Source organism: Entelurus aequoreus, linkage group LG04, assembly GCF_033978785.1.
Source record: "Entelurus aequoreus isolate RoL-2023_Sb linkage group LG04, RoL_Eaeq_v1.1, whole genome shotgun sequence".
In the NCBI taxonomy this organism is placed as follows: Eukaryota; Metazoa; Chordata; class Actinopteri; order Syngnathiformes; family Syngnathidae; genus Entelurus; species Entelurus aequoreus.
Window position 1 is genome coordinate 78,277,956 of NC_084734.1, and position 12,921 is coordinate 78,290,876.

Below are 12,921 nucleotides of genomic sequence, written 5' to 3' on the forward strand. Positions count from 1 at the left end.
ATGTGTCATACTTGATCATTTTGCGATATTGCCATATTTTTGCTGAAAAGATTTAGTTGAGAACATCGACGATAAAGTTCGCAACTTTTGGTCGCTGATAAAAAAGCCTTGTCTATACCGGAAATAGCAGACGATATGCGCGTGACGTCACCGGTTGTGGAGCTCCTCACATCTGCACATTGTTTACAATCATGGCCACCAGCAGCGAGAGCGATTCGGACCGAGAAAGCGACGATTTCCCTGTTAATTTGAGCGAGGATGAAAGATTTGTGGATGAGGAAAGTGAGAGTGAAGGATTAGAGGGCAGTGGAAGCGATTCAGATGCTATGAGAGGCGGGTGGGACCTGATATTCACCTGGGAATGACTAAAACAGTAAATAAACACAAGACATATATATACTCTATTAGCCACAACACAAACAGGTTTATATTTAATATGCCACAAATTAATCCCGCATAACAAACACCTCCCACCCCCCGTCCATATAACCCGCCAATACAAATCAAACACCCGCACAACACACTCAATCCCACAGCCCAAAGTACCGTTCACCTCCCAAAAGTTCATACAGCACATATATTTCCCCAAAGTCCCCAAAGTTACGTACGTGACATGCACATAGCGGCACACACGTACGGGCAAGCGATCAAATGTTTGGAAGCCGCAGCTGCGTACGTACTCACGGTACCGCGTCTGCTTATCCAACTCAAAGTCCTCCTGGTAAGAGTCTCTGTTGTCCCAGTTCTCAACAGGCCAATGGTAAAGCTTGATTGTCATCTTTCGGGAATGTAAACAATGAAACACCGGCTGTGTTTGTGTTGCTGCAGCCGGCCGCTAATACACTGCTTCCCACCTACAGCTTTCTTCTTTGTTGTCTCCATTGTTCATTGAACAAATTGCAAAAGATTCACCAGCACAGATGTCCAGAATACTGTGGAATTTTGCGATGAAAACAGACGACTTAATAGCTGGCCACAATGCTGTCCCAAAATGTCCTCTACAATCCGTGATGTCACGCGCAAACGTCATCATACCGAGACGTTTTCAGCAGGATATTTCGCGCAAAATTTAAAATTGCACTTTAGTAATCTAACCCGGCCATATTGGCATGTGTTGCAATGTTAAGATTTCATCATTTATTTATATATAAACTATCAGACTGCGTGGTCGGTAGTAGTGGGTTTCAGTAAGCCTTTAAAAAACTGTCAAAAATGTTTTTAATACGACTCCAGTAAGCTATGAAGCCGCACCGCTTGATGGATTGTCGGCGCATTAAACATACGAGTATTATTGTGGTGTGTGTATGAGGACCGCACAATTGCACCTATTAGCAGTTTTTAGCTGAATTGATCCGCCGTGCTGCGGCGCCTGGCAAAAAGAGAAGCTCTGTGTATCTTTAGCACATGGATCCGGAACGGGAACGCCATGGCGGTGCCGTACCGCAGGCTGTGGAAACGGACACATTGACTTGAATAAAACCGGAAAGAGTCCACAGCCGTGACGCGTCCTGTGGAAATCAGGGTTTACGGCAGACCTGGGAAAAATACGATTTTCAATACGGCCCGCCGGACGTTCTACATAATTTTTTTTTAGACCTTTAACATCAAAACTATGATTTGATGTTAAATGCTAAATCTCCCCTCACTAGATGAACAGTACAGTGCCAGGTGCCTCAAAAAGGCCCAAAACATCATAAGGGACCCATCTCACCCCGGACATAAACTTTTTGAACTGCTGCCCTCGGGCAGGAGATACAGGACAATAAAATGCTGGACAAACAGATTTAAGAACACTTTTTACCCGAGAGCAATAGTGTCGCTGAACACAAGACAAGAATGACTGTGCATGTGAGCTGTGTGCTTGGTATTTTGATGTATTTTATGTATTTGTATCTATTTATCTATGTTCTTATGTTTGTATGTGTTATTATGAATTTGCACTAAATTAGTTCTTGCTTAAAATGTCGTTGTACAATGTACAATGACAATGAAGATATATTCTATTCTATTCTATTGTATTCTATTCTATTCTAAAAGTGTAGCCGCCATTATAATGTGCAGTGCTATTTTTAAATGACCGTGAGTCTTGAACTATAGAAAGTATTTCAATCGTTGAAAATCTGCGCTTTTGGGTGTTATACGAGTTATTACGGTAATCTACGTCACAGCAGCTCAGACGAGGAACAAAGCAGAGTGGGCGGGGTTTATTTTCAGAGCGGCCAGCCCCAAACGCATGTGTCAGGAACAGATGTGGCAGCACATTTTTACAACACATTTCTGCATAAAAGTGATAATATATCATATTGTAGGTGTTTATTATCCCTTTGCATTCATATTTTGCTGTTTGTTAAATATTTTTGTTGTGTTTTGCTTGATTGTAAAAGATGTCTATGGAGGAGCTGGTCCGAGAAGTGAAAGAGGAGCGATGTTCATATATTGTTAATATTCAGTGTTTTATTGTTCATAGTAGTGTTGTCCCGATACCAATATTTTGGTATACCAAAATTATTTTGATACTTTTTGGTACTTTTCTAAATAAAGGGCACCACACAAATTGCACTATTGGCTTTATTTAAACAAAAAAATCTTAGGGTACATTAAACATACTGTATGTTTCTTATTGCAAGTTTGTCCTTAAATAAAATAGGGAACATACAAGACAATTTGTCTTTTAGAAGTAAGTAAGCAAATAAAGGCTCCTAGTTTAGCTGCTGATGCATGCAGTACCATATTGTGTCATTTTCCATTCTATTATTTTGTCAACATTATTAAGGACAAGTGGTACAACATTAATTATTAATCTACTTCTTCATTTACTGTTAATATCTGCTTACTTTCTCTTTTAACATGTTCTATCTACACTTCTGTTAAAATGTAATAATCACTTATTCTTCTGTTGTTTGGATGCTTTACATTAGTTTTGGATGATACCACAAATTTGGGTATCAATCCGATACCAAGTAGTTACAAGATCGTACATTGGTCATATTCAAAGTCCTCATGTGTCCAGGGACATATTTCCTGAGTTTGTAAACATAATAATAATTTTTTTTTAAACAAAAGAAGATTTTGTGATGCCAAAAAGTATTGCCGTAATTTTAGTAGTATCGACTAGATACACTCCTGTACTTGGTATCATTACAGTGGATGTCAGGTGTCGAGCCACCCATGGCGTTTGTTTACATTTTGACGCTGGTGAGTATGTATGTATGTATGTATGTAGTGAAGCATGTTTAGCTATTCCTCGTCCTGCAGGGATGATACCTGTTGGAAACATACTTTATTCGTCACCTTGGTGGCGAGGATTAGTGATATAGAAGTCGCTAAAACACCATGTCAGCCATGTCTTAAAGCACCTCTTCCTGAGGGCAATTCAGTGTTATTTTCACCTTTATCGTCACTTTTTAAGCCAAAATGCGTCCGTTCTCCCTTTTCTGTCTACACACTGTGTCTGCTTGTAAGTACTCCGTGATTGTGCGCTGCCGAACATGCTCCTCTGCTCGTAAAACCAGCAATGACACAAACTGACGACGACGGGGGCGCGGGGGAATGCGCGACCGGTACTTTTCAGAGGCGGTATAGTACCGAACATGATTAGTATCGCGGTACTATACTAATACCGGTATACCGTACAACCCTAGTTCATAGTTAATATTGTAAAGCCCACTTTCTTTATTTCAATGTACATTTTGGGTGTCCCATTTAGAACTCTATCGGACATTGTGACTTTTGGTATCAGTGTTCTAACTGAAATCTAAATAAGATTAAATATCTCAAATAAGGGTGATATTTGCTTATTTTCTGTCTGATAAGATAATTATTCTCACTAAGCAGATTTTATGTTAGAGTGTTTTACTTGTTTTAAGTGTTTTGGTCCTAAATCATCTCAGTAAGATATTACAGCATAATGATGAGATTTGATGACCTATATTGAGTAAAACATGCTTGAAACTAGAATATCAACTGTTGCAAAGCTGTGTCATCAACACTCACAAGTATAAAACTACTTTTTCAAAGTAATAATTTCTTATTTCAAGCATGAACAAAAAAATCATGACTTTGACACAATTTTGTCTCATAATTAAAACAGATGACAGCCAAATGGACTTTGCTGTCTTATTTTCAATGAAACAAGAGAAAATACGTACTCACATAGTAGTACAGTTGGCACAGTACAGTAAACGGACAGTTAATATTTAAACATTTCAAACTATTTAGAACAAAAATAGTTCATGCACATTCAGGTAAATTCCTCAAAATAATAATAAAGGAAAAATTGGCTGGGGGACGTGCTGTATATATATATATATATGTTTATTTATATATACATATATATATATATATTTCTCGTGCACTAATTGACTGAAAGAGTACGCACTTGGCGTGATGATGTCATGTTATCGATGGGAAAATGCATTTTTAGACCATATGATTTGCCTGAGGGGCTAGGAGACCCTGAGAGTAACAAGCGGTTGCCTTGTTGCCTTTCCATTAAGAACAATAAACTAGTTTTTAGTATAAGTTTGCTGGTTTCAAGAAATGTAATGCTGAGCGCATATCATTATGTCAAGATAATGGCACTAGCATTTACTTAATTTAAGAATATTTTTCAACATATTGAGAAAAAAGGTCTCTTTTTTTTTCTATCAAGAAAAATGCACTTGTTATTAGTGACAATATACTTATTTTAAGGTATTTTTGGGTTCATTGAGGTTAGCTAATTAGGGACTGAGTCCCTTTAGGACAGAGGACCCTATTGTATTTCTAGTGTTTTATTATTATTATTCCGCCGCCTCTTTGAGCTGTAATTTGACCCCCTTAACATGCTTCAAAACTCACCAAATTGGACACACACATCAGGACTGGCGAAAATTGCGATCTAATCAAAAGAACCAAACCCCAAAACTCAAAATTGCGCTCTAGCGCTTCCTAGAAAGAAAACACAGACAAAACTGCCTTTAACTCCCAGTAGGAATGTCGTAGAGACATGAAACAAAAACCTCTATGTAGATCTCACTTAGACCTAGATTTCATTCACTCACAACCCCCAGCAAAAATCAACAAGAAGTTTGCAATTCCCCCTTCAAAACAAAAGTTGAGTAAAAACAGTCACCTTTTTTCAAACATTATCTCCTCTGAGCGCATTTGTCGTGTTGGCTTCAAATTAGCACAGGAGAGAGATTGAACCCTTCTGATTAAAAGTTGATGAAAGAGTTTTAATTACTGCTCCGGTTTAGATTTTATGAGCCCTCAAAGTCGGTCCCATCCATCGCTGCTTGCAGCTTTAATTTGACTTGTTTTGGAAAGTCTTGACAAGCCAATTGTTCTTTTTCTATTGGCAGATAATTTTCCTTATTTCAAGAAAAATACCCCTAATTTTTGTATCTTTTTTCTTGTTTTTGAACACTGACTTTTTGCAGTGCACATACTGTACAGGTGATGTTTACAGCAAAATGTGTATATATCATTTATACACATTGGCCACCCCAGACACATTTTTTCTCTCATGGTGGCCCCTGAGTCAAAATATTTGCCCAGCTCTGGGTTACGGTCTCCCAAATTACCTAACATGCATGTTTTCACACTTGGCATAAGGGGAAAGAAACAATGCACAATCTAAAACTATTATTGTGGTCTAATAAATCTGAACTAAAAGCCTTCCCTAAAATGTTCCATCAAAGTTAAAAATAATTGTCTAACATGTCTTGGAGAGATAAAGAATTAAGATTCAGGGCCCAACTCCTGGGTGATTAATGAATTGATTAAGAGGCGTGTTCCAAACGTTTTATCTAAATTGTGCACTTTCTGGATGCGCGGTTTGTAGCTTTTTGGCATTGATTGCCAGCTGCTGCTAAAAACGATGAGAGTGAATAAAAATAATTGAGTCAGTGGGAGGGCAAAAAAAAAATTCCATGTTAAAAAGATGCATCAGTGGGAAAGAAGTGTCCCTCTTTGCACTAAACCAGGGGTGTCCAAACTTTTTCCACTGAGGGCCACACACAGAAAAATTAAAGCATGTGGGGGCCATTTTGATATTTTTCATTTTCAAACCATAACAAAATATATGGATTTTTAATTTATTTTACCTTTAGGGGTCCCGGGGACCATAAAGGGTCTCAGTCATTAAAATGTTAAAAATAAGTCAGATTATTATTTTTTTTTAATTATTTAACGCTTACAGTAAATCTCTATATCAACTTCAAGTTGATACAAAGTAATACAATTTTTTTTTTTAAAAAGTATGGCTTTTCTGTCAAAAACAACTTAGTTTTTTTATAGTAAAACTGAAATATGCAGTATTTAGTAAATACAGCCCTAAAAGATCAATAATGCAGGACACCAATGATTTTAATTATTTCACATTTTTGAGTAATCACAGTAAAAAGATAAATAAAAAATCACTAAATATATTTGGGATCCAAAAGGTGCCCCACTCATAAAGTGATACATTTTTATTAGGTTTTTCTTTTACTTTCAACACTTAAGTTACGAGATCAACTTCAGATATATCTGTCGATTTTATGCTGGAACAATTATTTTGTTTGTTTTATGCGCTTTTGTCAAAGAAAACTTTGATGTTTTTATATGGCTACTACACAATATAATAATAATAATAATAATAATAATAATACCTGGGATTTATATAGCGCTTTTCTAAGTACCCAAAGTCGCTTTACATGTTAAAAACCCATCATGCATTCACACCTGGTGGTGTATAATATATGCAATATTTACCACATAAAACATTTTAAAGTGAAATATTTGAAGTAATTGGAGCCCTGAAAATAATTCATTTTAACATGGATTTTTTCTCATTATTTTTTTTTTTTGACCAATGGCAAAAAAAGAAAAATAAAGAAAGACAAAAGAAAAAAAACAGCCTACATGGCAGCTTTTGTGTCAACATTGCAACTTTTTCTCGTTAGATTTTACCTCATTCCACGTTTTTTAATGTTCTTTTTTATTTTTACAAATGGCCCCCGGAGCCGCACTTTGGACACCCCTGCACTAAACACTGTCAAAGTAAAGCTAACAAACAAATTAGATTAACGCAATTCCTCTAAGGTTTCGAGGAATTATTTTAAAAATCTGCTTACTCATTTCCAGGGAGGACTTTATGTCCCTTTTAATAGGGAGAGTGGGTGTTGGGGCTTCAATAATAGACACCTGGTGGTGACAGCGGTGAAAGCTCACCTGCTCTAATATGGTGTTGATCCTGTTCACCTCACAGTCAATCACAAAGCGCTTCTCCTGCCGCCTGTCCATCTCCTCGATGATGCGTCTGAACTCTGACGCATCCGTGGTGATGCTCACGGAGCGAGCGGTCACCTGCCAGTTGTTGGCCACCGCCGCCTCCATGATGGCCTGCAGTATGGAGAATCCTAAAGAACAATGGAGAGAGAGAGAGAGAGAGACGGTCGTGACCCGGCAGATTAGACACAGAAAAGCCCGGCACAGCGTGAGAGTTTGCCAGAATCGAGTGGCTGCTAATTTATTCCGGAGAGGTTTTTCCGCTTGGATCCGAAGGTCAAAGGGCATCTCATTACAATCTAAAATAGCACTCAGAAGTCCCACTAGAATATTGTATGGGCCTAAGCCTTGTGTGGCATGTGTGTGAATCCACATTTGCATATTGAAAAGGCGATATAATAAAGTGAATAGAGTCGGAATTATATCTCCATATTATTAAAAGATCAGCAGGTGATGTTATTGCGCCTGGCAATCAATTAAATTATGGCATTTAGCTCAGCGACGTGTTAATGTTGGCACATCCTGGTTAGTGTCTCCTTGGAAGATCGCTCCAACTCATTGGGCCCCATTCAGCAACCGTTCTTAGGAACACATTTTGTTCTTAGGACCACTTTTACCAAGTTTTTAAGAAGATTTTTGTATTCACCAATGTTTTCTTAGCTGGGATTTGTTCGTAGGTAAGAACACAATCTACGAGTGCTCCAGAGCACTCTTAGGGTGGCCTATTTGTTTTTAAGTGTGACAAGTTCCCTTACTTCTGTTGTCTAATGTTACATTAACATCATAGATAGATAGATAGATAGATAGATAGATAGATAGATAGATAGATAGATAGATAGATAGATAGATAGATAGATAGATAGATAGATAGATAGATAGATAGATAGATAGATAGATAGATAGAGATAGCTATAGATAAGACAGACAGACATATAGCAAAATGAGCTATATATAGACCACTGGTTCTTAACCTGGGTTCAATCGAACCCTAGGGGTTCGGTGAGTCGGCCTCAGGGGTTCGGTGGAGCCTCCACCGCGGAGGTCAGGACACACCCGACTCATCGTGTAAATAAAAACTTCTCCCTATTGGCGTCTTATGGATACCCCCAAACAATGTTCCCTCTAATTTTCCATATGCGTGAGCAAACGCAAAAACTCCTTGAGGATTCAGTGGAGCACATGTGAGCGACGTCAGACGTGCACACTGTGGCCACACCTGTTCCAAACCTGACTAAATAACAAGTTAAATGTTGTATTATTATAATCAGATGAAAGCAGTCATTTCCATATTTTCTAATATAAGTGTTTTGGCCCACTTACAATGACAATAACAAAAGATATTGTTTTTCATGAGCTGTGTACTTGTATTGTATGTCTGGGTGGGGTTCCTGCTTTGGAAATAATTTGTACCCCTTTCAGATATCGCATTTAGTTCCCACTTAAACATTCACATGTTGCACAATGAGATGTAAACATGGGATCATGTGTACATTGATGTAACTTTCTGTTTGTAAAAACATATATTGATTAGTATTTCTTTAATATAATAACATCATTTCATGATTCATATTTATAAATTAAGTTTAAATTGAGAAAAACAAATTGTTTTTCTCTAAAGAAGGGTTCGGTGAATGCGCATATGAAACTGGTGGGGTTTGGTACCTCCAACAAGGTTAAGAACCACTGATCTAGACATTTCAAAATACCTTGAGTACAACACACACACACACACACACACACACACACACACACACACACACACACACACACACACACACACACACCCAGACACACACACACAATCATCAATTACCGGGGCGTTGATTTAGTGATTCCATCCATCCATCCATTTTCTACCGCTTATTCCCTTCGGGGTCACGGGGGGCGCTGGAGCCTATCTCAGCTACAATCGGGCGGAAGGCGGGGTACACCCCTGGACAAGTCGCCACCTCATCGCAGGATTTAGTGATTGGTGACTCTTTAAAAGACTCAACTTACACAATGGCAATGCTTTTACTGCTACTGCAAGATGCCGCAAAGCGTGCCCTGGGGAGGGAGCGCATATTTCACGACCATGTAGACCTATTTGCCCGAAGTGCAGAATATTTATTTGAACGCTTTAGGCTACCTCAGCTGTCCCCCATTTCTTAAACTTACATTTTGACATTATGTATTTCCCCCGCTGGATAATACAAATTTCTCTTCTGTAATCTGTTTGTGTTTTCTCCGTGTGTTTGATGTTTGGCTTTTCCGCCGGAATTGTGCCCTTATATGGGGAATTAAGGGCATTTACCTAAGCAAATTACGGAATAAAGGGTGTTTACATATGCATATTGGGGAAATAAGGGCGTGTTTATATGCAAATTATGATAGGCACACACGGGCTAACCATTTGGCATTGAGCTACTTCAGAACAGCAGGTGAGAACAATTGGGCCGTTTAAGAACACATCATGAATTTGAATGGACTCCTCTTAGGAAGTCGTTTAAGAAGAAAGATAAGAGGAAAAGTTAGGAACTTATTGCTGAATGGGGCCCATTGAGATTCATTCAAGACCGATCATACACAAAAAGAAAAACCCTTCTAGTGGTTTATTGCAATCAAATATTTTCATTTATCAGCCTAAGGTCAAATCACATAGTTAGCTATTTGTAGAGGCTATTCAATAAAAAGGCTACACTTGTCTCCACTCTATAAAATAATGAAATGAACACAACAAAGTGAATAGAAATCAAGCACAGGGCTGCTCTCCCATTAAGTCATGGACAATGAAACTCTATACAAAGTTGGCTTCTTTTAATTCCTCGCCATCCATCATCACGCGTACATAAAAAAACAGCAGCCACAGCACATTTTGCCAGCCAATGCAAACTGCTTAGGCTTGATGATTAATATTGTCGCGGGTGATTAGGCAAATGGTAAGCAGTGGGAAAAGTTAACATTTGTCATTATTTTTCTCTCACTGGGAGCTGTTTCTTTGCAGCGCCTTATCTCCACAAACAGGCAGCCGAAAGACAAGCAGGGCAAAAAAAGCAACTTTCGTTTCTACGCTTTTTGTCCTTCCGGTCTTTGCATTTCTCCTGGATTGCCAAATAACCTTTTCGTGGAAGGCAGCGGCTGTAAGTACTCTGAGACTGTTGCACAGTGTGTGTCTGCCCTTCTGATGGGCTTCCTGCATTGCAGCAAATAGTCACATCCCCACCACATGACCTTTTGGCGAGTAGCGCTAAGACCGCACTCACTGTGTAGTGTCATCTGTCCCGGAGAGCAAGGGGGCTCCCTCCGGAGACCGCCGTCCGTCAGGACTCAAGGTTATCAGGTCGTACGTAGAAGAAGCGCATTGCACTTTAGTTTACCACAACACAATAAGTAGCACAATAACGCTTGCAGCCCCTTGGCATTGTCCTGTTTACAAGTAAACATGGCTTTGTTGTTCCTATTTTCGCAAGAATTTAGGAGGATTTTCTGTATCGCGCACCCTTACACGATGGTACTTCAGTTCTCATACGCCAGGGGTGTCCAAACTTTATCCACTGAGGGTCGTACACGGAAAAATGTAAGCATGCGGGGGCCATTTTGATAGTTTTTCATTTTCAAACCTTAACAAAATATATGGATTTTTTTTTTGTTTAACCTTTAGGGCTCCCGGGGACCATAAAGGGTCTCAGTCATTAAAATGTAAAAAATAAGTCAAATTATTATTATTTTTTATTTAACGCTTACAGTAAATCTCTATATAAACTTCAGGTTGATATAAAGTAAAAAAAATAATACAATAAAAGGTTTTATGCCTTTTCTGTCAAAGACAACTTTGTTTTTTATAGTAAAACTGAAATATGCAGTATTTAGTAATTAGAGCCCTAAAAGATCAATAATGCAGGACACCATTGATTTTAATTATATAATATTTTTGAGTAATTACAGTGAAATGTTAAATAAAATTCTACTAAATATATTTGGGATCCAAAAGGTCCCCCACTCATAAAGTGATACATTTTTATTAGTTTTTTTTAACTTTTAACACTGAAATTACGAGATCAACTTCAGATATATCTGTCGATTTTACGTTTGAACTATTATTTTTTTTGTATTATGCTCTTTTGTCAAATAAAACGTTGATGTTTTTCTATGGCAACCACACAATATATGCAATATTTTTCCCACATAAAACATTTTAAAGTGATATTTTTTAAGTGATAATTCGTTATAATATAGATTTTTTTTTTTTTTTTTTTTTAGCAATGGCAAAAAAAATAAAAATAAACAAAGACAAAAGAACAAAAACAGCCTGCATGGCAGCTTTGTGACAACATTGCAACTTTTTCTTGTTAGACTTCACCTCATTCCACTTTTTTAAAATGTTTTTTAAAATTTTTGCAATATGGTCAATTTTGCAATTTTTGCAGTATGTGTGGCGGGCCGGTAAACAATTAGCTGCGGGCCGCGAATGGCCCCCGGGTCGCACTTTGGACACCCCTGTCATACGCCCTGGTTTTAGTGGGAAATAGGTTCAGCTGAAGATGGTCACCAAAAATACATCTCGGTTGTCAGACAATGTCTTGGTTTTAGTGAAATTAAACAGGCTTCAGGGACTCAGCCTCCGTGCTTTTTTTTTTTTACAACTGTAAAATAAGCCACCATAGGGCCAAAGAAAGTTGCGAGTGACAGCACTTTGACAAAGAAGGTAAGAAATACTGCAAAGAACTTGTAGAAAAGTAAGAAGGTACTGTGGGTGTGGCTTCATTTCATTCATCATTTCTATACGTGTTGCATTTTTTTCTGCATGTAAAGCTAGTATTATATAGTTAATTCTCTTTAAAATGTGTTCGGTGTTAATATTTTGTGTGACTGGTAGAGCATAATTTACATTACTGCCTCCTTTATGTTTTATCTTCCAAGATGGTGCGGCTGTAGTGGCTGCTGTTGGCAGGAGCTTTGTGCTCTTGTGTCATCCTTTTTTTTGCCTTTTGGTTCGGGACCCTTTGGGATTGTGTGATAAGGGGCGGCACTTTTGTGACTTCTGCGGTGCTTTTTTGTGAACTTCTGGGTCTGCTTCCCGGGAGCCTTTTGGCCATGGAGACCAGCTGCTGGGTCTCTGCCACACCAGAGTCCGTTTGGAGAGACCGGAGGAGATGTGGATGAAGGTACAGGGCTGCGGAGCTGGCGCTGAGCGCCGGGACCGACAAGCTTCACAGTGTCTTGGCTGAATGAGCAGATATCGGACACCTCGGTCTCCTTGGATGTATCCTTGCTCATCCATGCGGACTGGACACTGGCCGAGAGTTGGTGGGCGGCCGAGGGTGGGGTCGGCTCTCTTGGTTGCTTTGTTGGGTCTGCTCCTGTCTCTGGCCATGCTCCCGCCACCCCAGCAGACGATTGTAAGGGGCGCCGGAAGTTGGCAGACCCGTCAACGATCCTGTTCTGTCTCCCTGTAATGTCTGTCTGCCAGCAATCCTGTTCTGTCTCCCTGTAATGTTTGTCTGCTCTTGAATGGGATTGTGCTGAAAATCTTAATTTTCCCTCGGAGATTATTAAAGTATTTCTGATTCTGACTCTGATGATTTTTTAAGGCAAAACAGTTTATCCTAGATTGCCAAGATACCTGTAGTGGTGACTTGTTCTTTATTAAAAATGACTGGCAACAAATCCAGCATACTTTTCCGGTGTTAC

General features: G+C 38.8%; 1 protein-coding gene across 1 annotated transcript in view; it reads right to left on the minus strand.

Annotated features, from left to right (window-relative positions):
• LOC133649042 (glutamate receptor 3-like) overlaps positions 1-12,921 on the minus strand; it is a 540,266-nt gene that overhangs the window by 329,798 nt on the left and 197,547 nt on the right. Inside the window, exon 4 of the mRNA XM_062045735.1 lies at positions 7,195-7,382. Within this exon, the coding sequence (XP_061901719.1) occupies positions 7,195-7,382 (188 nt within the window). The remainder of the gene's footprint in view (positions 1-7,194; positions 7,383-12,921) is intronic.